Source organism: Cervus canadensis, chromosome 8 (assembly GCF_019320065.1).
Source record: "Cervus canadensis isolate Bull #8, Minnesota chromosome 8, ASM1932006v1, whole genome shotgun sequence".
Classification (NCBI taxonomy): domain Eukaryota; kingdom Metazoa; phylum Chordata; class Mammalia; order Artiodactyla; family Cervidae; genus Cervus; species Cervus canadensis.
The window spans coordinates 30,398,669-30,425,828 of NC_057393.1; the positions used below are offsets into that span (position 1 = coordinate 30,398,669).

General features: G+C 38.5%; 1 protein-coding gene across 3 annotated transcripts in view; it reads left to right on the plus strand.

The window, feature by feature from the left end:
* HPSE2 (heparanase 2 (inactive)) overlaps positions 1 to 27,160 on the plus strand; it is a 665,453-nt gene that overhangs the window by 2,542 nt on the left and 635,751 nt on the right. For 2 of the 3 annotated variants that reach the window (XM_043476432.1, XM_043476433.1), the window contains exon 2: positions 678 to 835. In XM_043476432.1, the coding sequence (XP_043332367.1) occupies positions 678 to 835 (158 nt within the window). Of the gene's footprint in view, positions 1 to 129; positions 475 to 677; positions 836 to 27,160 lie in introns of those variants that run through there. The other variant, XM_043476435.1, reaches the window with a different exon arrangement.

Sequence of the window (27,160 nt, forward strand, 5' to 3'; positions counted from 1 at the left end):
ACTGGCGGGTGGAGAGAAGGTCGTTACCTTTCCTGAGATCTGGCTGAATTATCAGCCAGAGACATTGCTTTTACTGTGCAAGGCGGGTGTGGGAAGTGTCCTCAGAAAGACAAGGATTTGGGAGATGCATGCAGTTGTTATAAGGCAGTGGAAAAGGAAAATCAACTTTGGTGCTGGAAAAAAAAAGAAACGATGTCAGGTGCCTGGTCTCAGAGAAAGAAGGAGGGTTTCACCTTCTGCATAGAGGTTGCGGTTGCCCCTGGGGCAGAGGAGGCAGATTCTCTCTTTCAGCGGAGGTTTGGCAAACGTCGCAGCCCGAGATCCCTGCGCTGCGCGACTCCTTTCGGTGCGCTTTCCCGGCAGGGGCAGAAGCCCAGCAACTGCACCTTAGTCCCGCATTCTCAGCAGAAGCGTACCCCCACCTATGCACACACTGTTAAAAAACAGTCTAACTCTTTGTAAATACTGCCTTCGGTGAGCACCGTCGGGGTGCCTGAGGGAGGGGGCCGCGACCAGCTGGGCGCAGGAGGCGCAGCGCCGGGTACCTCGGCCCAAAGCTGGGCGGGGTAGGGTGCCAGGCGAAACTCCACAGAGAATGGAAAGAGGGATTTGCTGGTGCCCTGCGGCCTCTCGCTTGTCCCCCGTATCCTTTCCTTTCTCCTTCTCTACCCCTGCAGCTCCAAGCGTCTGGTGACCCTGGCCCGGGGACTTTCGCCCGCCTTTCTGCGCTTCGGGGGCAAAAGGACCGACTTCCTGCAGTTCCAGAACCTGAGGAACCCGGCAAAAAGCCGTGGGGGTCCCGGCCCGGATTACTATCTCAAAAACTATGAGGATGGTGAGAAACTTGGTTCCCACTTTTGTTGGGTGGGTAAAGTTTGGGGAGTGCGGGGGAGCAATCTGCGTACGTGTGTGTGTGTGTGTGTGTGTGTGTGTGAGGGGGCGTGCAGATTTGGAGGAGGACCAGGTTGGAGTTCACCTGAAAAACTGGTAGCTGTAGGCGAGGGGACACAGGAGTGTGGGAGTTCTGAAGTGATTAGGTAGAGGGGGCTCCTCAGGGTCTCCTTGTCCAGGCTCCTGGCTTTTCTTGGGCGGCTGAGTCTCAGACAGAGGCCCAGAATTAGTAGCCAAAACTTCTGGCTGACTAGTCCCGTGGGGAGAAGGTTCAAGGAATTTCTTGAGAAAATTCTTTCAGGTTGGTAGGCTGTTAAAGGGTCAGGGTAACGTTTCCTTTCTGAAATTATAGGAAAAGTTGCCTTTTGTTTTTCTTATTCCTTGCTTTCCTGAGATGAGGCTACCCAAGTCTTCAGCCGTTTTTGAAATCCACTAAAATTTTCTGGAATGATCCCTTTTAGATTGGTCCCTTGTTGGAAAGGTTTGAAAATCTTTGCAGTGAGTTCTCCTTTAGACTGCCTAACCTCAGAGTCACACTTTCCCACCCCCTGTTTCAAAATGGAATTATAACTGCCAGCTTTTCCTGCCAGGATCAGAGTTGAGTGTTGGAAGGCCTTTGAAAACTCTGAATCCTATTCTAATATCAGAGGCCAGTCTTTTTTTTTTATATATACGAACAGTCTCATTTTTACTAGGGAAAAGTGAAAATGGTATTTAAAAAAAATTGTTTAGAGGGTTTGATTTTAATATCAATGAAATTTCTGTGTGGGTAAAATAGGCAAGATGGCAGTTGTTGGGTCTTCAGCCACTAAGGTTGTTTAGATTGCATAGAAGAAGCATTAGTGTCCATTCCTGGAGGGCTATCTCTGCCCTGCTGTCCCTTTTCATAACTGAGCTACAGTTTTATTTTTAAAGGGCTTAGGGACGTGTTCTCAGAGCTCTCTGGATTTTGTTACATCTTGTCCTTATAAATCAGCAAAATGAGGAAAAGCCTGTTGTATTTTCTGGGGCTTTCACTGAACAGGAATTTTGGAGAGTTGGGATCTGTTTCAAGGTTGGCTGAGAAGCATTTTTTTTTCTAAGTGTCAGATGAGAAAGAGGGCAGGGCTGAGGCTTCTTGAGTTTGAATCCTGAATCAGACTTACTCTTTTACAACATTTGCCAAGTGTGTAAATGTTTAAGGCTACATCTTTTCAAAGGTAAATGTCATTGCTATGAAAATGTGGATTGCAGGTAGACTTTGCTGTCACTCAGCATAAAATGCTGAAAGCTAAAAGATAATCCTGAGCAGCAGCTCTGATGGTAATTTGACCCAGTGCTTTTTAGCTCCCAGGGTCACTGTCAGCTTTGTGTTCAGGTACAAGAAGGGAGGATATTAATGGTTTTCCTGATGAAACTGCTCTTCTTTGAGTCCATTTGAACTACTACTTCTTTAGTTTGTGAAAAAACTTGTAAGAGTCCCAGGAACCACTGTTGGGGGGGGGGATTATAAGTTTAGGAATTAGCCTTTTTCTCCGAAATTTGTACCTAGGATTATATTACCTATTCACTGAGAATGGGAGATCTGCTTAAAATGAAGGTTACAATTTGTTTCCGTTTGTGAAAGGAGAAAGTGGGTATCATGGGGAGAAAGGAAATTGGTAGAAGGCCGTGCCCCATAAAACTTCATAGAGTTAGGAAAAAATCAGAAATGGAAAAGATCTAAGAGGTCATCTTTATTCCTCCCACCACTACAGGGGCCAGTACAGGATCATTCCATATGGAATCCTTTTCTTGTCTTGTCCAACATGGTATTAAATATCTCTAGGAATGTAGTTTTCACCACTCTTGTGGGAGAAAGTTCTTTTGTCCCACAGGTTTTTGTCAGTAAATTTCTCCTGAATTTTCCCCTTATATTCTCCAAATATATGAATGTTCCTTTTTGCATTGTTTTAGACATTTATCTTCAAAATAATTTCTTTGTTGTGAATGTCAGCTTCAAAAAAAGGTTTCCTCTTAGCTGTTTTTTTTATCTAGACTACCTGGATTTAATTCTTTTAAAACTTTCTTTAAAGTCAGTCCTTTCAGACACTAATCTGTTTTATTGCTCCTAGCTGAACTCCTTTTGATTTATGTCTCCCTGGTAATAAGATGCTCTGAACTATACCAGTATTTGAGGCCTTTGCGCAGCTAAAGAGAGTAGGAATGCCCTGTTTCTGTCCTTTGATGCTCATATATCCTTAAATCACCCATATTGTCTTTGTTGTTACATGTTGTGTTGCAGAATTAAAGGCAAAAATGGTTTTGGTATAGGCTCAGCAATTTTGCAAATATTATGCTTCAGTCATCACTTTTCATCCAGTGATAACTATCATCATAATGAGCTTCTTAAAATAATTAGGTTTTCTCGATAAATGGCCGTATAATAGGGCCATTTGGGCATAAGTACCTATTTTTTTAAAAAAAGAGATGTATTGGCTTAAACATAGTATAGAATAATAACATACCTTTTGAATAATTAGATATAGCTACTGGCACATGATGAAACTGAGTGACATAGGGAGGAGAATATGCAATTTGGATTCAGAAAACCTGTATTTCAGGCCTGACTCTATCACTTATGAATATGTGGCCCTGGGCTTGCTGCTTCTGTATAATATATGGATGATGATAATACCTGCTGCGCATTGCTTCTGTGAGGTAATGTGTATAAAATATTTTGTCAACTGCAAAGGCTAACTATGAAGACTAAATATTCCTACTTTTATTAAAAGCAGCTTCAGAAAATTTATATTTAACATTTTAAAGTGGAATTAAGAAGTAAATAAAATGCAGTAGACTAAAGTTTATACAGAAGAAAGGAGATAGAATTAGGGAATTGTTTGAGAGGATTAAGAAAATGTAGGGAGAATTCTCTTTAAGAAGTAGAGGTGGAGAACATAAGAGTGCCTATTTTTTGTGTGTGTGGTAATGAGAGAAGAGACTAATATTTAGTTTTGTTATATACTAACATTTAAATGAACTGATACCCAGCTTGGGTAAGGTACACTTCTCTGGTTAATGCATTCATATTGCTACCTTGATGTGATTTTTTGTTTTTGTTGTTTTTCCCTGAACTAACTGAGCAATTAGCAAGTCATGTGGCTTGTATTTTCTGAATACTTTTAAAACATTTTAAGGCAGCTGCATTTCCTCTTTCTAAAGTCACTGTTTATATATCACTTTGGGAACTTATCTAGTTAGTCCTCTAATACAGTTACCTATTCTACTTTAGCATAGGCAACTTGAATTTCATACAAACATGATGGAAGAAATGAAAATAGGAAATAGGATTATTCTTCATACTTTGGGGTCTTACTCTTTGCCTAACTTCCTCTTGGTTCTATGTGATGTTATGCTATTCTTGCTCCTAACAAAGAAATCATAGGTTAATCTTTTGTTCTTAAATTTATTTTGCTACTGTCTGCTCTTGTTTGTTATATATTCGGTGTGCTTTATTTGTGTGCCTGTCTCCCTACTGCCATAATCATATCTTTAATCAAGATATATACCATTTGTTGTGCACATCAAAAGCCAGTTTAATATTTTTAAAATATCACCTTCATCATGTCACTCTTTTGCTGGAAATCTTTTGATTATTTTTGGATTGCTTACAGGAAATGTTCAAACTCCTCAACTTGCCGTTCAAAACCTTTTTAAAATCTCAGCTTATCTTTTTCACTCTTATGTTTTCATATACCTTTTATTGCAGCCTTGCTTGATTTTCACTGTTTCCTTAAAACACCTTTATCTCAACCCCTTGTGTTCAGCCATTCTGTCTGTGCTTTAAATGCCTTTTTCTTGGCTTTGTTAAAATCTTACTACCCACTCTACCCAATTCTGCAAATGCCCCTTATTTCCACAAGCCTTTCCTGAACAGGTCATTTCATAGTTATCTTTTCTTCCTTTGGATGGTTTTGCAGCTTTCTTTCTTTTGGCCCCTTCTGTCTTGTTTTACTTTTTAATAGAATGTAAATTATTAACAGGAAGGGACCATATCTAATTGTTGCATACCCCAAAATGTCTAGCATTCTGTCTGACACAGAGTAGAACTTCAGCAAATATTTCTGGATGCCTACTAGGTTAAAAGCATGTTAAAAACACTGGAAAAATGGAGGTTGCCAATGAAGAAATGTGTAAACACATACATAAAGATTCTATTCATTTTTTACCTTCAATGCATTTTTCCATGAAGTCCATTCTTAATATTTATTTTAATGACATACTTCATTATTTTAACTGTGTTCTCTTTATCTTTGGTAGTCTCAGTGCTTTGGTTTAATACTGTTTGTTAAATCAACTTTACCACCTGATTTAAAGTCTTGCACTGGACTCACACTTTTTTTTTTTTTAAATCATATCTGTTTCTTTTTTGCCTTTACTTTAGCTTTGCTTGGTTGACCTTTCGTAGTTTCTACATCTAATATTCCAACTCACAGTTTAATAGTACCTTTTCACAAATTTAAATGTTGTTTTCAATTTTCATTTCCTGAAAATTTTTGCTTCTGAGAGCTTCTGAAATCCTAAATAATGAATGTGGAGTACACTTTGTAAACTCTAAGGCACTATACAGATAATATTATTGTTCTCCTTTCTCCAGGAAGTTTTCCTAGTTTTAGTAGAGATGAGGTAGTTAATTCTTTGTCTTTCTATTCTCAGTCCATCCATCAGGACATATGACATAACAGCACAACTGCCAAAATACGTATTAGCCTTGAACATACACACTTTGCACTATCTCACTTTATTTTACATAAATGTTTCTTGAAATTCAATTACATGTAACAAGTCTTTATTGATTACCTGATCTGTGTTTAGTTTGATGCTGGACAAAATGGCAGGTTATCAAACAAATAAAAGATACAGTACCATATCAACATTAGAGCACAACTGTAATTATTGCTGTAGGCAAGATCCACTAATCAGTATTAAAATAAGTAGGCATAGTTTTATGGCAAAATGGGATATTTGCATAGCATCAAAACATTTCTCTCATAGTATTAATTAATTACTGTGGAGGCTTTAGCATATGACCACCAATTTGATACATTTAGGATGTGGAGCTTCTGTTCTCTGCTTGAATGTGGGCTGGATTTAACAACTCGTTTCTAAAGAAGAGAGTCTGTAAGGGGGAAAATAGTAACTTTACAGTGGAGAAGTTGTCAGATATCATTTTAATATCACATATTAGTGATCAAGGTTAACATCAGCAGAATAGTCATGTTGATATTATGTATTCCCTGATATCATGTGATGAGAAGGACACTTTACCTTTGTGATATTTCCTCAAATCCATAACTCTCTGTAAATATGAGAAAACACTAGTCAAATCAAAGGATACCCTACAAAATACTTGACCTTTCCCCTTCAAAAGACCTTGTGCCAGCTATCAATGATCTAATGACTTGTTAATGAGATAACATTTATAATGATAAAACTGAAGAGTAACACAAAGATAATATAGAATATAGAAGTGCTAAGTGGAACAAAATAGTTTGCCAGAGCATGACAGGGAAAATAGAGATGAGTACTGGCTGGACTTACGTGGGATTTAGGTTGGGCCTTGTGAAGTATAGAGATGAGGAGAGAGGGTATTTCATTCAAAGAAAAGAGCATGAGGGAAAGCTGAATTATGGATCTGGGCAATAAGGAAACCACCCTGCCTAAATAGAAGGTACATGTTAAAAATTATATTAGTTCACATTGCTAGAAGCATAACATTTCTTTTTATAGAAGCCTATTTGCATACTTTTGTTAATTCAGAAATGTTTATAATTTAAATTATGAAAAGCAAATATTAGAAAATATTCTAAGAAAAGCTCATTTTTCTCGAATGTCTAGTTTGGATTTAAAGAAGTTCTAGTGTAATGTATTTTTGTTAGCTTCAAAATATGTAATTAAAAAAGAAGAAAGTACTTGTGGAAGAGTAAAGTTTTGTTGGGTAAATCCAGATCAGATGATGGGAATGTTGAATTTTAAGCATAGTAAAATGGAATTGGCCCTATAGGAAAATAGAGGCTATTATAAATATTTTTACTCTATTGGAGAAGGGAAGGACATGTTTTCAACATGGACAGTGACCCTTGCCCTTCCCCATTCTTCTTTTCTAAATCATTGCACACATTCATATACTTTAGCTAAAGTGTATTACAACTGCACTTGATGAGGTTTGAGTTATGAGGCATGTTTGAAGGACAGATAATTTATTTATTTATTTATTTATTTTTGAAGGACAGATAATTTAAAACTAAATTATTAATTTGGTTCTTATAGGGTATATAAAATAAAGGTTTTAGGATTTGCTTGATAATTTTTATCACTCCTCTTTTATAGAGTAAAAACAGGCTACTATTTCATGTTTATTTACTCGTGAATTTACTCATTGAAAAGGAAGCTAGTTCCAGGCTCGTTTGGTGCTGAGGCTGAGAAGATGAATGAGGCCCAGGTACAGTTGTCAAATTATATACTCCTGACCTCTTATCACTTCAAAGCATCAGCCAAAAATAGTTTCTAGAGATTTTCTAGGCCAAGAAAAGTCTCCATTCCAAGGTCAGCATTTAGCATTTCATGATTTGTCTGTCAGCAACTTTAGAAGGATTTGACACAATTTAATATTGTATTAAAGGGTGTCAGAAATTTTCTGAAGTTTTATGTGTATTTTATTCTGCCTTTTGGAAACAAAGTGGATGTGTTTTCTGTAATTTTTGAAATTTGCTAGCCAGGTCTGGAGTGCTAGTTGCAGCTCAGTATATATACCCCTGTGAATTTGAATGTGGTATCTCACAAAGATAGTTATCATGCCATTTGGTCACAGTTTAGTAATTGTGGATCTATCTAGTGCTGGAAGTGGTAGAGAAGAGATCTGAAAACTCTGGTCTACTGCTTGTAGAGCTGACTTAATTTCAGTGAATCAGAAAATAGACGTTTCAATCACAACCACATTTGCATAATTTATCACTTGATAATTGGGTACAAAGGTAATCCACAGATTGTTGTGTGTTCCTGTTGTGTTCCTGTTGCCAATACCAGATATCACTACTTCTCTTGCCATATTTATTTACATCCTTTCTTCTGTTCTCCCAAGGCCTCCTAGTGGCATGGGTGCCTCATGGAAGAAAAGAAATTTCTTTCAAAATTCCATGGGCCCCTTCAGCCTGCGAGTCACATGGTCTGGGTTTGTAGAGGCAGGAGCCTCTTCTGAGACTCCTTCATCAAAGTGGATTAGATGTTAAGACTCTTAACGTCTGTGCTTCTTAGTACCTTAATCAAATTTTTAGCTGTTTCAGTTTGTGAGCAATGGACTGGAACTCTGAACAGTGTGTGTATATATATGAGACAGAAAGAGATAAAAATAGAGAAACAGAGAGTATGAATACATGAATATGGAAGAATTTTTTGTGTTTTGTTTTTTTGCACTTGTCCACGGATAGTGAGGTAGACAAAGTAAATACACATTTGCGGACTAGTAGCTGTTACTGTGGAGGTTCCCTGGTGGCTCAGACAGTAGAGAATCTGTCTGCAATGAGGGAGACCTGGGTTTGATCCCTGGGTTGGGAAGATCCCCTAGAGAAGGAAATGGCAACCTACTCCAGTATCCTGCCTGGAGATTCCATGGACAGAGGAGGCTGGCAGGCTATAGTCCATGGGGTCCCAAAGAGCTGGACACAACTGGGTGGCTAACACAGCTAGTGCTGTAGAAAGTGTAGATATCTTGTTGGACTCCTTTGTCTTTTGGTTTCATGATCAGTTTTCTTCACTTTAGTACAGTGGAAGACTGTAATTTTGCTTAATTCAATACATGTTTTTTGGTTATAAATCATATACCAAGCTTAGTGTTAGATACTGTGGCTACCCAAGAGGAATAGAATATGAACCATACTCTTAAAGTGCTCTGGTCTTACATATTCAATAGAATTTCTCAATGGTCTTGAGTATCATGTTTCTATTTTAATCAGACTAATCTTTGTCAAGTCTTTCCACTTTGCTCATCCTATACCCTTTACCTTGAACACTGATTTTCTGTCTTGAATTAAAATTTTTACTTGTCCTTCAAAGCTCTGCCCAAATTCCCTTTTTCATTAAGGTTTCTGCTGGGCCAGTCCTTATTAATCCTCCCTCATTCTCTAAATTTTTCTGAAATTCTTCCTTGAATACTTGATCTAATTTAGTCCAAGTGCCCCAGAATTTATGTTTGATTGACTTAAGCAGACATCATTTTTGTCTCTAGGAATTTAAAATTAAAACACACTGTGATTGATATACACATAAAAATCCATATAGAGATAACTATCATCACATTGCATGGAACAGACACATGAAGTAAAACAAAGTATTTGTATTATTTACAAACCTTAATACATGTACTTTGCTTTTTGTGTAGTGAAGAATGAAGAATGAAAAATATAAACTGCATATTTAGAAAAGATGGCGTACATATCTGTATCTGTATGTTTGAATTGAGGGATTTGGAAATTGAACCACCACCTTATTTTTACTTGCTCTGGAAAGGTGAAAACACCTTGAAAGATGGAAGATGAGATTGGAAAGCTGGGAAAAGTTGAATTGCTCAGATTTGGGTTATTATCTTAGAAATACTATGGAAGGATGAATATTTCCCTGCAGCTTAATAAGAATAATAACATAGTAATATTATCTAACATTGTTGGGTGCTTCTTATGTGTTAAGTACTATTTTAAGGAATTTACATAGATTAATATTTAATCTTATCAGCCCTATGAAGAAAGTAGTATTTTTCCCACTTGACAAATGGGGAAACTGAGGCACAGATTGGTTAACTTACCCAAAATCACCGAGGTAAAGATTGCAGAGTGGGGACTCAGTGACATTGCTCGTTAAATCTGAAGGCTTAAGCAGAGCCTGTGTTAATGAACTTGTTTTTCTACTAATTAAATGGGTCATTGTGTAAGTTGTTAACTTTCTTAAAGTCTTCATTATCCGTAAAATGAAGAAAATGGATCACAGTGTTTGCTTGGGGCATCTAATTCTAAGATTCTGTGAGTTCAAGATCTCCTCAGACATATAAGGTGTGTAGGAAAAAATAGCAGTAGGAACAGGATATGATATATTCAAAGGTTAAAGGATGTGGAACAAGCTGTAAGGGCTATAGGAGTTCAGAGAAGGAGGTTAAATGAGAGCTGGAGTAGTCAGGACAGGTGCCTAGGAGGAGAGATCTTGATCTGGCCTTAAGGGTAACTAATAATAATAATGCTTAATAATAACATTTTGTTTCGAGTTCTGTTTTACATATATTATCTAATTTAATTCTTAAATCAATCTGTTGACAAACGTGTGTGTGCTCAAATGTGTATGTGTGTGTTTGAAGAAATGGGGACTTAGAAAAGACATGTCACGTGCTGAAGGTCATAAGATGAGTAGTTAGTGCAACTAGGATTAGAACCCAGTCCTGTTTTCTCTACAGCATGCTTAGATAAGATCCAGTCTTTGATTTATTCACTAATTCATTTATTTGTCCATTCATCTATCAGGCACTCAGAAGCCCTATACCAAGTATCATGGGACATTAAAAAAGAAATGTGTATCCATAGACCCTCCCATGAGGGTATTCAAAGGTCTGGTGGGTTAGGATACAAAATACGTGTTAGGAAAAACAAAAGAATAATCACAGAGAGACACACGAGCAATTGAAAAAGATGGCTGTCACCTTTTATAATGTGTTTGTGTGCTGGGGTCTAGTTTAGTCTCAGGTTCTTTTTGTTTTTTGTTTTTTCCCTCAGGTTCTTTTCGAACTATTCTTCATTGACAAACTTCTGGACAGGTTGCAGAATGTCATTTTTGTAGATTTTGCATCTGAATCTCAGAATCCCTTGAGATTGTAATCCAAACGCAGAGTGAGGTTAGAACTAGTTCAGAGAATGACACAGAGCGGACTTTCTAGAGCACTGTGTGGACGCCAGTATCACTGAGACTTCCAACAAAGAAATTAGAAGCCTTTAAGTTCAGGCATTCATTAGGAATCACAGTGTACCCAGTGAGAGGGATTCATTTATCACAGAAGAGGCCCATACTGAGTAAGCAGAGGAGCTGGAAATAGAACATGAGCTTTTGGTGATGGTCACTAAACCATGCAAATTTAATAAAATGTTTGTGATCACCATTGAGATAAATCTTTATGTGTCTCTCAGTACCCTAATGGGCTTCCCGGTTGGTGCTGGTGGTGAAAAACCTGCCCGCCAATGCAGGAGATGTAAGAGATGTGGGCTCAGTTCCTAGGTTGGGAAGATCCCCTGGAGGAGGGCATAGCACTCCAGTATTCTTGCCTGGAGAAGCCCATGGACTAGGGAGCCTGGTCGGGTACAGTCCATAAGGTCGCAAAGAGTTGAACACAACTGAAGCTACTTAGCATGCATATGCACAGTGCCCTAATATGTATACTCTTCATCCAAATGTTTTATTTCTTTGCTGCTGCTGCTGCTGCTAAGTCGTTTCAGTCGTGTCCAACTCTGTGTGACCCCGTAGACGGCAGCCCACCAGGCTCCCCTGTCCCTGGGATTCTCCAGGCAAGAACACTGGAGTGGGTTGCCATTTCCTTCTCCATGAAAGTGAAAAGTGAAAGTGAAGTCGCTTAGTTGTGTCCGACTCTTAGCGAACCCGTGGACTGCAGCCTACAAGGCTCCTCCATCCATGGGATTTGCCAGGCAAGAGTACTGGAGTGGGTTTCCATTGCCTTCTCCTATTTCTTTGCAATTGTTGGAAAAAAAAGAGATTGTGGACTTACTTGCCTGTCCATTATGAATCCTCTAGGAAGAGTAGACTCAGGTTAAATTCACTGAGTTGTAGATTCAAAAGAAACTACAGTTCAGGTTTAGCCAAAGTATAACCCATAGGTGAAACTAAACATGTAACCTGAAACCATTAGAAAAATAAATGCTATTGTTTCATGGAACATTTGTAGAAGCAAATGAATGGTACCCCAGTCCAAAGGTCAGGATTTTCAACAACTTGCTATAGAAAACTTACACTTATTAAATGTCTTCACTCGGGGTTTTTGTGTAGTGGATGACTGAGGTCTTTTGTTTCTTCTATTTTCCTCGTGGCAATAAAGTTGAAATTTAGAAAGCTTTCAAAATGAAATTTCTCATAGAAGTTATAACCACAGGTTTTAAGTTTTCATCACCTAAATGTGGAACAGAACGATTGACAATTTGCGGGGGAGGGAAAGAGAGATTTGAGGACACATGTGGTGTGCATCAAGAATCAGTGTAAATCAGGAAGGTATGGTAAGGGGGATTTCCTGTGTTACAGACCTGCTGAAATAATGCTCCCCCACCTGCCATCAGTACATTCCAAATTAAGGTGCTGGCCTTTGCTGATACCTTGCAGGGATGGTGTGCCCCTTACCTGACACGTTGTAGTTTCCTTGAAGCTTCAATCAACAGTTGGCTGCTAGGAGAGGTCATCCTGGGGATAATGTGTTACTTTGATTGTGTCCTTTCTTTTGTCCTCATGAGTTTGGCTGGTACATACCCGTGGGGCCAGACTAATGTTTTGTTGCTTTTTTTTCCCTTGCTGTAGGACAGTTCATTTCCACATTTCCAGTCTGATAATAATAACTACCAATTATTGAGCACTTATACATCCCAAGTACTAGGCCAAAAGCTCTTCAAAGGTGATCAGATTTTTTGTTCCTCACAACCCCTATCTTGTTTGATAGAAGCTTAGAGAAGTTATTCAGTAGTTCTGAATTCTGGCTGCATTCCCCTAGTTAGGGGAGCTTTAAACATTATTGGGTCCTAGGCTAATTAATTCAATTTCTGGTGGAGCCAAGGCTTTGTGATTTTTTAAAATCTTTTTAGAATCCAGGTGGTTCTAAAGTGTGCACTGGAGTAAGAATCCCTGGGTGAAGTGATTTGCATGAGGTACTCCAGTGGGTCTGCTGTGGAGTTCAAGTCTAGACAGTCTGAGTCTAGAGACCAGGCATGGTCAGCTATACTTCAGTGTGCATGTAAATCACCTGGGGATCTAGTTAAAAATGAGACTCTGCTTTTTCAACAAACTCCCAGGTCTTGCCCATGCTGCTGATCTGGGTACCACATTTGGAGGAACTAGGCTTTGCTACTGGTTACTAGTACTAGTACCTATGGTAGCCAGAAGGGGTAAATGTTCTCTGAAAGGCAGCAGCAAGACGGATAGCTGGGAGGGGCTTCTCAGATGGCAGAGATCATAGGCTGATTATATAGATTTCTCAGAGTTTTCTGAGGGCTAAATAACCTGTTTCGGGTTATTTTCCTGTTCCTGAGATCCTCGGAAGTTTAAGACTGTCAAAACTAGTTAAAACATCACTTGTTGAGGTGCTTTCATTTATTAGTCAGGTATAGATGTGAGTTGTAATTGTTAAATTGGTCACCTTTCAAAACCTTCTCCTCCTCTTTTTTTAGGGAGGCTGAAACAGGAATTCAGAGATGAGAAGTTACAAGAAATCCAGGAATTTTAAATTAAATGCTCATTCAATAAACATGTATTAAGCACAGTTACTATGTATCAGCATTGTAGTATGTTCTCCCAAAGGATACAAAACTGAGTGGAACACAGTCCTTACTCTGATAGAACTTACACTTTAGTGGGAAAAATGTCATATGTTTACAATAGATAATGATGTGATGAAAGTATAAATAGACAAACTACAGAGGAAGAAGCAGTAAACTTTATCTGAAATAGTTGAGGACTTCATTGGTATCACTGTTATTACTTCTGATTGTCATAGATGTTATTGTTTCTGATTGTTGTAAATATAGGAGTTTAGGTTATTAGAACATTGCTGAGATTTCTTAATGTTTCCTCTATATTACATAATAGTTTTATTATTTTGATATTAAGTGTGCAGATGATTCTCATCAGTAACATGCATGAAAAAATTGAGATTAAATGTATTTTCTTCTGGAAACAATATCAGTAACATCATCAGTCTACATTTATTGAGCACTTCAGAGATGCTATAAGCATTGTCTTATTTAATCTTTTAAAAATAGCTTTATTGGTATATAATTTACATTCAATACAATTCACTCACTACTTACACACTTCGGTGGCTTTTAGAATATTCACAGAGTTGTGCAAGCATCACAATCACATTTTCATCACTACAGAGGGAAACCTCACATCCCTTAGTTATCTCACCCAATCTCCCCACACCCCCAAATGTAGGTAACAACTAATGCACCTTCTGTCCCCATGGATTTGCCTATTCTGAGTATTTCAGATAAATGAAATCATACAATAAGTAGTTCTCTGGGAATAATTACTTTAACTTAGCATTATGTTTTAAAGTTTCATCCTTGTTATGTATCGGTACTTATTTCTTTTTATTTCTGACCAGTGTTATGCTGTATCGATATATCATATTTTGTTTATCCCTAAAAGAATGTTTCTTTTAGTTCCTGAGTATAATGTAACCTTTTTGATGCAATGCTAAATCTCCTGCCTGACTGTTTGATTGCCTTTGGTATATCTTACTTTTCCTTTGGTCTTACTGTCACTGTCCTAGTCTAGACCATCTACCAAAGTGGTAATCTCCTAATTGGTGTCAGTAGCCCCAGTTTCTTTGAAACAAAGGCAATAAACAGTTCTTGAGCGCCGACCCTCTGAAAGGCATTTTATATCATGTCTCATTTAATCCCAACCAGGCAGATTTTCTCACCTCTTCAAGTTGGAGAAGTACTTGCCTGTTGACTTAGCTGGTGAAGAACCCGCCTGCCAGTAGAGGAGACACAAGAGACACAAAACTCCTAAATGTTCTAATACCCTAAACTTCCTTGGGTTGGGAAGATCCCCTGGAGAAGGAAATGGCAACCCACTCCAGTATTCTTGCCTGGAAAATTCCACGGATAGAGGAGCCTGGCAAGCTATAGTCTATGGGGTCACAAAGAGTCGGACACACACACCCACACACAAGTTGAGGAAACTGAAGTTCAGGGGGTTAAGTAACTTGTCCTATCTTTACAACTAGGACTTGCTAGAATGAGAGTTTATGATTCTAAAATTTGTGTTTTTTTCAGCAATATATGGTTGCTTCCAGTCCATTTTAGAGTTTTGTAATATCTGGTTCAGTGATGAGTACATTGTGGGTGGTCAAAATGCTTGCTTACTTGTTTTGAACTCCTGTTTTAATATACCCTTACAGCATTTAAAAGCCAGAGAGGGATTAATGATCCTCTTACTATAAAATAATAATGCCTAGGGACTCATTCCACATTTCACCTCTGTTCCTTGGTATCTCTGCCCTTGAGTGTGTGGTGGTGTTTTTAAAAATCATTATATGCCCTGTGCTAAGCACAGGCCTGGCACATAGTAGGTGCTTGATAAATGTTGAAGGAATAATGAATGAGTTAGCTTGTGGTGATCTGGAATCCATAAAACTTGAAGACAAAGGTCTTTAATTCACGTACCTTGAAGGTAGTTGTCGTTCCAGTGGTTGTTTCTGGATCTGTGTTTGCAATCACCATTAACCAAAAGAACCCCAGAGTCTACAGAGAATTCATGAATCTAATCTAATGAAATATTCACATGCAGAAAATAGAGATCTTTAGGAGTTGCTGCTTCCGTGTGAAGAAGGAGCCCTCACATCTTGAGAGTCTTGTATTAGACAAGCTTGTTTATTCAGAAGGGAAAAAAAAAATACCAGGAGAGACTAAAAACAGACTAAAAGCCAAACGGACAACTCCTAGTAACTGGATATGAGGCAGGAATAGAATTCTTAGTTTCTGTTCCCAGCCTGGCAGTTGATTTACACAGCTGCTCCCAGTCCCTGGCTTGCCCCCCAAGTAGTTGCATTTGCTTTACTAGTACAGGAGGGGGCTGTGGTGAGGGCATGAAGTGAGCATTGTGAAATTTTGATGACATTGGAAGACTGATGAATTACCACCATAGACACCAGTTGCATGCTCATCCTTTGACAGTCTTCGTTTGCTGGAAGTTAGAAGAACTCTGGAAATAACTGTGAGCATAGTTTGAGAAGTAAAATTTTCTTGCGACTGAAGAAATATAGGGTGGATTTTTTTAACGTTAACATTAACCTTGGATCCTTTTCTTGGGTTTTTAGTTGTGGTCAGGAGTATTTGGAAACAAATACTTTTTATCTTTTTTGTTTTTCTGTAACTGCTTAATATTTGGGAATTGATGAACTACAGATAATGAGTATGTGCCATTGAACCAATGCCATTTCCAATATACCAAAGCCATTTGGGAACCAGTTGTAAAAGGCATTCCTTGAAAGATGAAATTGCGATTGGGGATCAGACTGTGCAAGACAATCTGAGAATTAACTTGAGAGTTAAGTAAAGGGGTTTGGGTTTTATTCTTTACATAACAATCAAGGAAATATTGTGATTAAGAAAATTATATGTGATATTTTAGGAATATTTATTTCATAGCTCCTCACAGAACAGAACAGTGGTAGATTCCTAGCTGCAGAGGGACCAAGGAGAGACTAGTGAGAATATCCAGGAGTGAGATGTGGGCAGATTACGTTAGTAAAGCATCAGTGGGAAAGAAAAGGAATAGTTGGGGAGTCATTACAAAGGAAAAATAGACAGGACATGGTAATTGATTTGATATGGATGGTATCCTCTGCAATTACTTTTTGCTCCAGTTCTAACATGAAAGGGAGACTCTTTTTTAAAAAGAGATTCATTGGGATCAAACAGAGCTTACAAACTGAGGGATTAATAACACTGGCATGAGCCAAACTTAATTTTTTTAAATTTAGTCAGTATAAAGCAGGTTTTTGGCTGTCAGTTCAAGTAGAAATAATCTCCCTTTTCACTTCTTTCTTTTCCGGCCTTTTCTTTCAAAAGGCAATTGAAGTCAGACAGTTGGATTGTTAAGGATGGGGTTAAAAATCTTTTCTAAGTATTAGTACATGGAAAGAAAACCCTTTTGTATTTCATATCTGTGTAACAGTTATGAATCTAGCTAACAAATAGGGGGAAAATCTTTCCTGTAGCTAATATGCAGTCCTAAACCTGCCCTGTCATCTTACAGTTTTATATTCTTGCTTATAAATAGGGACTAGGTAAGTGAGTGGATGGCTCTGTTAATTGTCATCATCTTATCTTCATGTTGTTGTCATCATCATATAGCTTTTTTTTTTTTACTGATGACTTGTATTAAGCATTTAATGTGAATCAGACATTGTACCCACATTTTATCTACTATTTTATTTAATTCTCATAATCTATGCATATACAGACAACTGATCTTCAAGCAGGGTGCCAAGAATACACAATGGGGAAATGATAATCTCTTTAATATATGGTGTTGAGAAAACTGGATATCCTCTATTCATATGCAAAAGAACACAATTGGACCCTTATACTGTGAACAAAATAAACTCAAAATGGGTTAGAAACTTCAAAGTAAGACCTGAAACTATAAAATATCTAGAAGGAAACATAAGGGAAAAGCTTCATGAAATTGATCTTGGCAATGATTTTGTTGGTAAAAGTACAGGTAGTGAAATAAAAGACAAGTGGGACTACATTAAGCTAAGAAGTTTCTGCAGAGCAAAGGAAACAACAGGGTAAAAAGACAACCTGTACCATGGGAGAAAATATTTACAAACCGTCTATCTGACAAGGGGTTAATATCCAAAAATATAAAAGAAGTCCTCACTTAATAACAAGAAAATAATGCAATTGAAAACTTGGCAAGTTCAGTTCAGTTCAGTCATTCATGGTCTTTGAGACCCCATGGACTACAGCATGCCAGACTTCCCTGTCCTTCACCAGCTCCCAGAACTTGCTCAAACTTATGTCTATTGGGTTGGTGATGTCATTCAACCATCTCATCCTCTGTTGTCTCCTCCTCCTCCTGCCTTCAATCTTTCCCAGAATCAGAGTCTTTTCTAAGGAGTCAGCCCTTTGCATCAGGCGGCCAAAGTATTGGAGCTTCAGCTTCAGCATCAGTCCTTCCAATGAATATTCAGGATTGATTTACTTTAGGATGGACTGGTTGGATCTCTTTGCTGTCCAAGGGACTCTCAAGAGTCTTCTCCAACACCGCGCAAGTTCAAAAACATCAGTTATTTGGTGCTCAACTTTACTTATGGTCCAACTCTCACATCCATACATGACTCCTGGAAAAACCATAGCTTTGACTAGATGGACCTTTGTTGGCAAAGTAATGTCTCTGCTTTTTAATATGCTGTCTAGGTTTGTTGTAGCTTTTCTTCCAAGGAGCAAGTTTCTTTTAATTTCAGGACTGCCGTCACCATCTGTAGGGATTTTGGAGCCCAAGAAAATAAAGTTGTCACTGTTTCCATTGTTTCCCCATCTATTTGCCATGAAGTAATGGGACTGTATGCCATGATCTTAGTTTTTTAAATGTTGAGTTTTAAACCATCTTTTACACTCTTCCTCTTTCACCTTCAGCAAGAGGCTGTTTAGTTTCTCTTCACTTTCTGTCATAAGGGTGGTATCATCTGCATATCTGAGGTTATTGATATTTCTCCTGGCAATCTCGATTCTAGGCAAAGGACTTGGAAAAACATTTCTCTATAGAATATATACAAATGGCCAGCAGATCTATGAAAAGATGCTTAACATTACTAATTATCAGAGAGATGCAGATCAAAACCACAGTGAGATATCATGTCACACCTGTTAGGATAGTTATTATCAAAGAAATAGAATATGACAAGTGATGATAATAGAGAAATTGGAACCCTTGTGTACTGTTGGTGGGAATGTAAGGCACTACAGCTGCTATAGCTGGAAAATAGTATAAAGATTCCTAAAACAAAGAACTGTCATACCTTCCAGCAATTCCAGTTCTGGGTATTTATCAAAAAGAATTGAAATCAGGATCTCAGAGGTATTTGCACTCCCATGTTCATTGTAACACAATAGTCTAGATATGGAAAAAACCTAAACGTCCATTGATGGACGAATGGATAAAGAAAATGTGGTATGTGGTATGTACATACAATGGAATATTATTCAGCCTTAAAAAGGAAAGAAATTCTGCCATATGCAACAGCATGTATGAATCTTGAGGATATTGTGCTTAAAATTTTAAGAGGGTTGATCTCATGCTGTCTTCTTTCTTCTTCTTTTTTTTTTTTTTGTTCAGTCATTCAGTCTTGTCCAACTCTTTGCAACTCTATGGACTGTAGCATACCAGGCTTCTCTGTCCTTCACTGTCTCCCAGAGTTTGCTCAAACTCATGTCTATTGAGTCACTGATACCATCTAACCATCTCATTCTCTGGTGTCCCCTTCTCCTCCTGCCCTAAATCCCCCAGGGTCTTTACCAGTGAGTCAGCTCTTCTTATCAGGTGGCCAAAGTATTGGAGCTTCACTTTCAAGCATCACTTCTTCCAATGTGTATTCAGGGTTGATTTACTTTAGGGTTGACTGATCTGATCTCCTTGCTGTCCAAGGGACTCTCAAGAGTATTCTCCAGCACCACAGTTCAAAAGCATAAATTCTTTGGTTTTCAGCCTTCTTTATGGTCGAACTCTCACATCTGTACATGACTGCTGGAAAAATCATAGCTTTGACTATATGGATCTTGGTCAGAATAGTGATGTCTTTGATTTTTAATGCACTGTCTAGGTTTGTCATAGCTTTTCTTCCAAGGAACAAGTGTCTTTTAAATTTCATGGCTGCAGTCTCCATCCTCAGTAATTTTGGAGCCCAAGAAAAATCTGCCACTGTTTCCATTTTTTCCCATCTGTTTCCCATGAAGTGATGGGGCCGGATGCCATGATCTTCGTTTTTTGAATGTTGAGTTTTAAGCTAGGTTTTTCACTCTCCTCTTTCACCTTCAGCAAGAGATTCTTTAGTTCCTTTTCACTTTCTGGCATTAAGGTGGTGTTATCTGCATATCTGAGGTTATTGATATTTCTCCTGGCAATCTTGATTCCAGCTTGTTATTCATACAGCCTGGCATTTCACATGATGTACTCTGCATATAAGTTAAATAAACAGGGTGACACTATACAGCCTTGACACCCTCCTTTCCCAATTTGGAATCAGTCCATTGTTCCATGTCCAGTTCTAACTTTTGTTTCTTGACCTGCATCCAGGTTTCTCAGGAGGCAAGTAAGGTGGTCTGGTACCCATCTCTTTAAGAATTTTCCACAGTTAGTTGTGATCCATACAGTCAAAAGCTTTAGCATAGTCAGTGACATAGAAGTATATGTTTTTCTGCAATTCTCTTGCCTTTTCTATGATCCAGCGGATGTTGGCAATTTGATCTCTGGTTCCTCTGCCTTTTCTAAACCCAGCTTGAACATCTGGAAGTTCTTGGTTCAAGTACTCTTGAAGACTAACTTGGAGAATTTTGAGCCTTACTTTGCTAGCATGTGAGATGAGTGCAATTGTGCAGTAAGTCGAACATTCTTTGGCATTGCCCTTCTCTGGGACTGGAATGAAAACTGACCTTTTCCAGTCCTGTAGCAACTGCTGAATTTTCCTAATTTGCTGACATCTGAGGTGCAGCACTTTTACAGCATCATCTTTTAGGATTTGAAATAGCTCAGCTGAAATTCCATCACCTCCACTAGCTTTGTTTGTAGTAATGTTCCGTAAGACCCACTTGACTTTGTACTCTAAGATGTCTGACTCCAAGATGTAGGTGTGTGATCACACCATCCTAGTTATCTGGGTCATTAGATCTTTTTTGTACAGTTCTTCTGTGTATTCTTGCCACCCTTTCTTAATATCTCCTGCTTCTGTTAGGTCCATACCATTTGTGTTCTTTATTGTACCCATGTTTGCAAGAAATGTTCCCTTGGTATCTCTAATTTTTTTGAAGAGATCGCTAGTCTTTCCCATTCTATTGTTTTCCTCTTTTTTTGTGTGTTGTTCACTTAGGAAGGCATTCTTATCTCTCCTTGCTATTCTTTGGAATTCTGCATTCAGATGTGTGTATTTTTCCTTTTCTACTTTGCTTTTCACTTTTCTTCTTTTTTCAGCTATTTGTAATGCCTCCTCAGACAGCCATTTTGCCTTTCTTTTTCTTGGGGATGGTTTTGATCACCACCTCCTGTACTATGTTACAAACCTCCCTCCGTAGTTCTTTAGGCACTCTATCAGATGTCATCCCTTGAATCTGTTTGTCACTTCCACTGTAAGGAATTTGATTTAGGTCATAGCTGAATGGTCTAGTGGTTTTCCCTACTTTTTCCAATTGAAGTCTGAGTTTTTCAATAAGGAGCTCATGATCTGAGTCACACTCAGCTCCCGGTCTTGTTTCTGCTGACTATATAGAGCTTCTCCTGCTTTGGCTACAAAGAATATAATCAATCTGATTTTGCTATTGACCATCTGAGGATATCTCTGTGTAGAGTCGTCTCTTGTGTTGTTGGAAGAAGATGTTTGCTATGAACAGTGCGTTCTCTTGGCAAAACTCTGTTAGCCTTTGCCCTGCTTCATTTTGTACTCCAAGGCCAAATTTGCCTGTTACTCCAGGTATCTCTTGACTTCTTACTTTTGCATTCCAGTCCCCTATGATGAAAAGAACATATATATGTATTTTTTTTTTATGTTAGTTCTAGAAGGTCTTGTAGGTCCTCATAGAACTGTTTGACTTCAGCTTCCTTCGCATTAGTGGTTGGGGCATAGACTTGGATTACTGTGATATTGAATGGTTTGCATTTGCAACAAACAGAGATCATTCTGTCATTTTTGAGATTGAACCCAAGTGCTGCATTTCATACTCTTTTGTTGACTGTGAGGGCTACTCCATTTCTTCTAAGGAATTTTTGCCCACAGTAGTAGATATAATGGTCATCTGAGTTAAATTTGCCTGTTCCAGTCCATTTTAGTTCACTGATTCCTAAAATGTCAATGTTCATTCTTGCCATCTCCTGTTTGACCACTTCCAGTTTACCTTGTTTCATGGACCTAACATTCCAGGTTCCTGTGCAATATTGTTTATACAGCATCGGACTTTACTTTCTCCACCAGACACATCTACAACTGGGTGTTGTTTCCACTTTGCCTCAGTCTCTTCATTCTTTCTAGAGCTATTTCTCAGCTCTTCTCCAATAGCATATTGGGCACCTACAGCAACCAGAGGAGTTCATCTTTCAGTGTCATATATTTTTGCCTTTTCTTACTGTTCATGGGGTTCTCAAGGCAAGAATGCTGAAGTGGTTTGCACTTCCTTTCTCCAGTGGACAACATTTTGCCAGAAGTCTCCACCATGATCCGTCCTTCTTGGGTGGCCCTACATGGCATTGCTCACAGTTCAGTTGAGTTAGACAAGTTGTGACCCATGTGGTCAGTTTCCTGCCCAATACATAGTAGATAAATAACAAATGGTATTTACTCTCTTCTTTTATATGAGTCATTACATGATTGCTACATAAAGTGATCTGTGGTAGAAAGGACTCTGTGTGAATTAAGTTAGAAAACATCCATTGGGAGGCAAGCAGTAGGGGAGATACATGTGGGGCAACAGAAGCATCAACGTAGGGTAGTTCACAGAGGGTTGGAGGCACCCTTTTTTGCTTCCTAAGCTGGGCAAAGCATCTCTTGGCCCTCCTCTGACTAAGAACAGTGAGAACTCCCCATTATTCAGTGTGGTCAATCTATTGAAAGCAAGGTAGGACATTCCTAGGATATTTAAAGGGTTTTCCTCTATCTCAAAAAAGATATGCCTCTCCCTTTAGAGCCACAGTGAGAGCTCATTTAGAAGAAGATTATTTTCTACATAAATAAAAATAAACAGGCAAACAAAACAGAAAAAAATCACGCTTGATAGGAATTGGTTATATGTATCATCAATTGAGTTCTTTCAGAATACTGGTTTAGTTAGTTTAAGCTGCAAATCCACTCTTAATTTCGGTTTGGTATTATTTTATGTAAAGGCCCTACTCGGCAATCTTGACATTGCAACAGAGAGCACTTGATTAGAATTTCCACACAATAAGAAAAACCACTTTAGTAAGTTAATGCTTTTTAAACAAGGGCCTCTCTTTTCCCAAACATGTATCTTTTCTTCCTCAATTGTCTATCTGACATGTAGAAAAGGAAAGGTACGTGTCTCTGCCTTTTGCAGGAATGAAGAATCTACCATTTAAACTTGCTCTCATGTGTTTTGCTTTCTTGGCCTGTTTATATAAATATAAGAAGCCAGAAGCCAGTGAAAATAAAAATCATGAAGCTATCCATGAGACATGCAGAAGCAGACTCCTTGAATGATAAACAAGCTCAGCTGCAGGAAGATCTATGGTCTGATATTCATTATTGAAAAACTTCCATTGGATGGACAGTTTGTCCAGATGAGTTAGTTAATTTTAAGAGCTCTGTGTCCTCTTAGAAATATACCATTCCAGATTGGCTGAAAATGTGTTTACTTTGAACATTCATCAGTAATTTTGGGTCAGCCACCCCACAGCTTGGTTTGCTTTGGTGCCAGCTGCATGTGTCAGGAAAGTTAGATGTCTCTTGTTTTGTTAAAAGGAGGAAAAGTCATGTGGGGGAATGGGACTCTTGGAGAGAGAAGGGAGCATGGAGTTTTCAGTTTGCCTGAGGATTGAGAAGCTATGAGGAGAGGCTAGTCCATATTAACCTGTAAGGAATTCAGGGGCTTTTTCCAAGGATAACTTATCTTCTCTGCAAATGAAATTTCATTTTGATATTCCAAAACTATTTAAACAAATCATTTCACTTGTGCAATAGCTCTTTTTCTATGCTAGATTTACTAATCCTTACATGTTCTATTTGAATCCTGCCTTTACGCCTAAAATTTTGTTACTGCAGTGGCTTTGTTAAGCCTTCTCTTGTCTAAAGTTCTGAAGCAGTAGGAGATAAGAACCATTGCCCTTTACCAATGTATTGTACTCTGTGTTCTCTGGTGGCTCAGTGGTAAGGAGTCTGCCCTGCCAATGCAGGAGACATAGGTTTGATCCCTGGTTCAGGAAGATACCCTGGAGGAGGAAATGACAGTCCACTCCAGTATTCTTGCCAGGGAAATCCTATGGACAGAGGAGCCTGATGGGCTACAGTCAGTGGGGTAGCAGAAGAGTCAGACACAACTTAACAACTCAGTTCAGTTCAGTCACTCAGTCATGTTCGACTCTTTGCGACCCCATAAACTGCAGCACGCCAGGCCTCCCTGTCCATCACCCACTCCCAGAGTTTACTCAAACTCATGTCCATTGAGTTAGTTGGTGATGACATCCAACCATCTCATCCTCTGTCATCCCCTTCTCCTTCCTTTAGTCTTTCCCAGCATCAGGGTCTCTTCCAATCAGTCAGTTCTTCGAATCAGGTGGCCAAAGTATTGGAGTTTCAGCTTCGGCATCAGTCCTTCCAATGAATATTCAGGATTGATTTCCTTTAGGATGGACTGGTTGGATCTCTTTGCAGTCCCACGGACTCTCAAGAGTCTTCTCCAACACCACAGTTCAAAAGCATCAGTTCTTTGGCACTCAATTTTGTTCATAGTGCAACTCTCACATCCATACATGACTACTGGAAAAACCATAGCTTTGACGAGACAGACCTTTGTTGGCAAAGTAATGTCTTTGCTTTTTAATAAGCTGTCTAGGTTGTTCATTAATTTCTTCCAAGGAGCAGGCACTTTTTAATTTCGTGGCGGCAGTCACCACCTGCAGTGATTTTGGAGCCCCCCCAAAATAAAATCTGTCACCATTTCCATTGTCTCCACATCTATTTGCCATGAAGTGATGGGACTGGATGCCATGATCTTAGTTTTCTGAATGTTGAGCTTTAAGCCAACATTTTCACTCTCCTTTTTACTGTCATCAAGAGGCTCTTTAGTTCATCTTCACTTTCTGCCATAAGGGTGGTGTCATCTGCATATCTGAAGTTATTGATATTTCTCCCAGCAATCTTGATTTCAGCTTGTGCTTCATCCAGCCCAGTGTTTTCTCATGATGTACTCCGCATGTAAGTTAAATAAGCAGGGTGACAATATATAGCCTTGACGTACTCCTTTTCCTATTTGGAACCAGTCTGTTGTTCCATGTCCAGTTCTAACTTTTGCTTCCTGACCTGCATACAGATTTCTCAAGAGGCAGGTCAGGTGGTCTGGTATTCCCATCTCTTTAAGAATTTTCCACAGTTTGCTGTGATCCGCACATTCAAAGGCTTTGGCATGGTCAATAAAGCAGAAGTAGATGTTTTTCTGGAATTCTCTTGCTTTTTCTATGATCCAGCAGATGTTGGCAATTTGGTCTCTGGTTCCTCTGCCTTTTCTAAAACCAGCTTTAACATCTGGAAGTTCACGGTTCACATACTGTTGAAGCCTGGCTTAGAGAATTTTGAGCATTATTTTGCTAGCGTGTGAGATGAGTACAATTGTGCAGTAGTTTGAACATTCTTTGGCATTGACTTTCTTTGGGATTGGAATGAAAACTGACGTTTTCCAGTCCTGTGGCCACTGCCGAGTTTTCCAAGTTTGCTGGCATATTGAGTGTAGCACTTTCACAGCCTCATCTTTTAGGATTTGAAATATCTCAACTGGAATTCCATCACCTCCACTAGCTTTGTTCATATTGATGTTTCCTAAGGCCCACTTGACTTTGCATTCCAGGATGTCTGGCTCTAGGTGAGTGATCACACTGTCGTGATTATCTGGGTCATGAAGATCTTTTTTTGTATAATCCTTCTGTGTATTCTTGCCACCTCTTCTTAATATCTTCTGCTTCTGTTAGGTCCATACCATTTGTGTCCTTTGTGGAGCCCATCTTTGCATGAAATGTTCCCTTGGTATCTCTAATTTTCTGATGCCTAAAGAACAACAAATTCTAGTGAATGTAGAGTGATAACTCATGTTTTCATTTCCCTAATGACTAATGATATTGAACATTGTCTCTATAGTTATTTGCCTTATATATTTTCTTTGGTGACATTTCTGTTCCAGTGTTTTGTTTTTAAATGGGTTGTTTTTCTGGTTAGTAAGTTGTGAGAGTTTTAATATATTCTGGATACAAATTCTCTGTCAGCCATTTGTTTTATAAATATTTCCCCCCTGTATAGAGTTTCTCTTTTCATTTTTTTAAAATGTACCTTTTGAAGTGTAAAAGTTTTGGTAAAGGTGGGTGGTCAAAAGAGTAAAAGAAAATAATCAGTAAAAAATAAAGTTGTACATCCTTCAATTAGATGAATTCAGATATGCATCACTAAGGTTCCACTTTTGCCTTGAGGACAAAAGGAAGCTCACAGCTAAATTCACTGCTAAATCATTCTAAGCCATCCTTTTCTTAAGTTTCTGGGATGATCCATGTGCCTTCTGAGGGCAAAGGATGATTTTGTTTTTGCATGTGTTTTCAGCATGCCTAATACTGTACCTGGTAATAGTAGTAACATTTATTGAATACTTACTACATGATAGGCAGTGTGCTAAGCATTAAAAAAGTTTTTTATTTGATAAAATCCAACTTATTTGAAAGTTAATTTGTGCCTTTTGTGTTTTAGGGTTTACAAAATGCGTTTTAAATGATCAGAATCTACTTTGAATTTATATTACACAGTTACATGCATGGTGTAAGTACCATATTTTCCCTCCCATCCCTCATGCCATTGATATCATAATTTCATTTTAACATATGCCATGCTTGAAACCTGTTGTTCTTATTTTTGCTTGAACCATTCAGTATCTCTTAGAGTAACTAAAATAAGAAAAACAATTTTTTTTAACCTTCACTTATTTCTTTTCGGACACTCATCAACTCTTTTTTACTTCCACTTTTCTTTTTTTTTTTCCTTCTGCCTGAATACTTTTCTTTAACATTTCTTAAAGAGTAGGTATACTGTCAGTGAGCTTGAGAAAATTATTTCTCCTTTACCTTTGAAGGATATTTTTGCATAGTGCAAAATTCTGGGTTTGCCTTTTTTTTTTTCTTTTAACACTTTATTTATTTATTTTTTTCATTTATTTTTATTAGTTGGAGGCTAATTACTTTACAGTATTGCAGTGGTTTTTGCGATAGATTGACATGAATCAGCCATGGATTTACATGTGTTCCCCATCCCGATCTCCCCTCCCGCACCCCTCCCCATCCCATCCCTCTGGGTCTTCCCAGTGTATCAGCCCTGAGCACTTGTCTCATACATCCTACCTGGGCTGGTGATCTGTTTCACCCTTGATAGTATACTTGTTTCAATGCTATTCTCTCAGAACATCCCACCCTCGCCTTCTCCCACAGAGTTCAAAAGTCTGTTCTGTACATCTGTGTCTCTTTTTCTGGTTTGCATATAGGGTTTCATTACATTTTCTTCCATGGTTTCTGTTGAGAA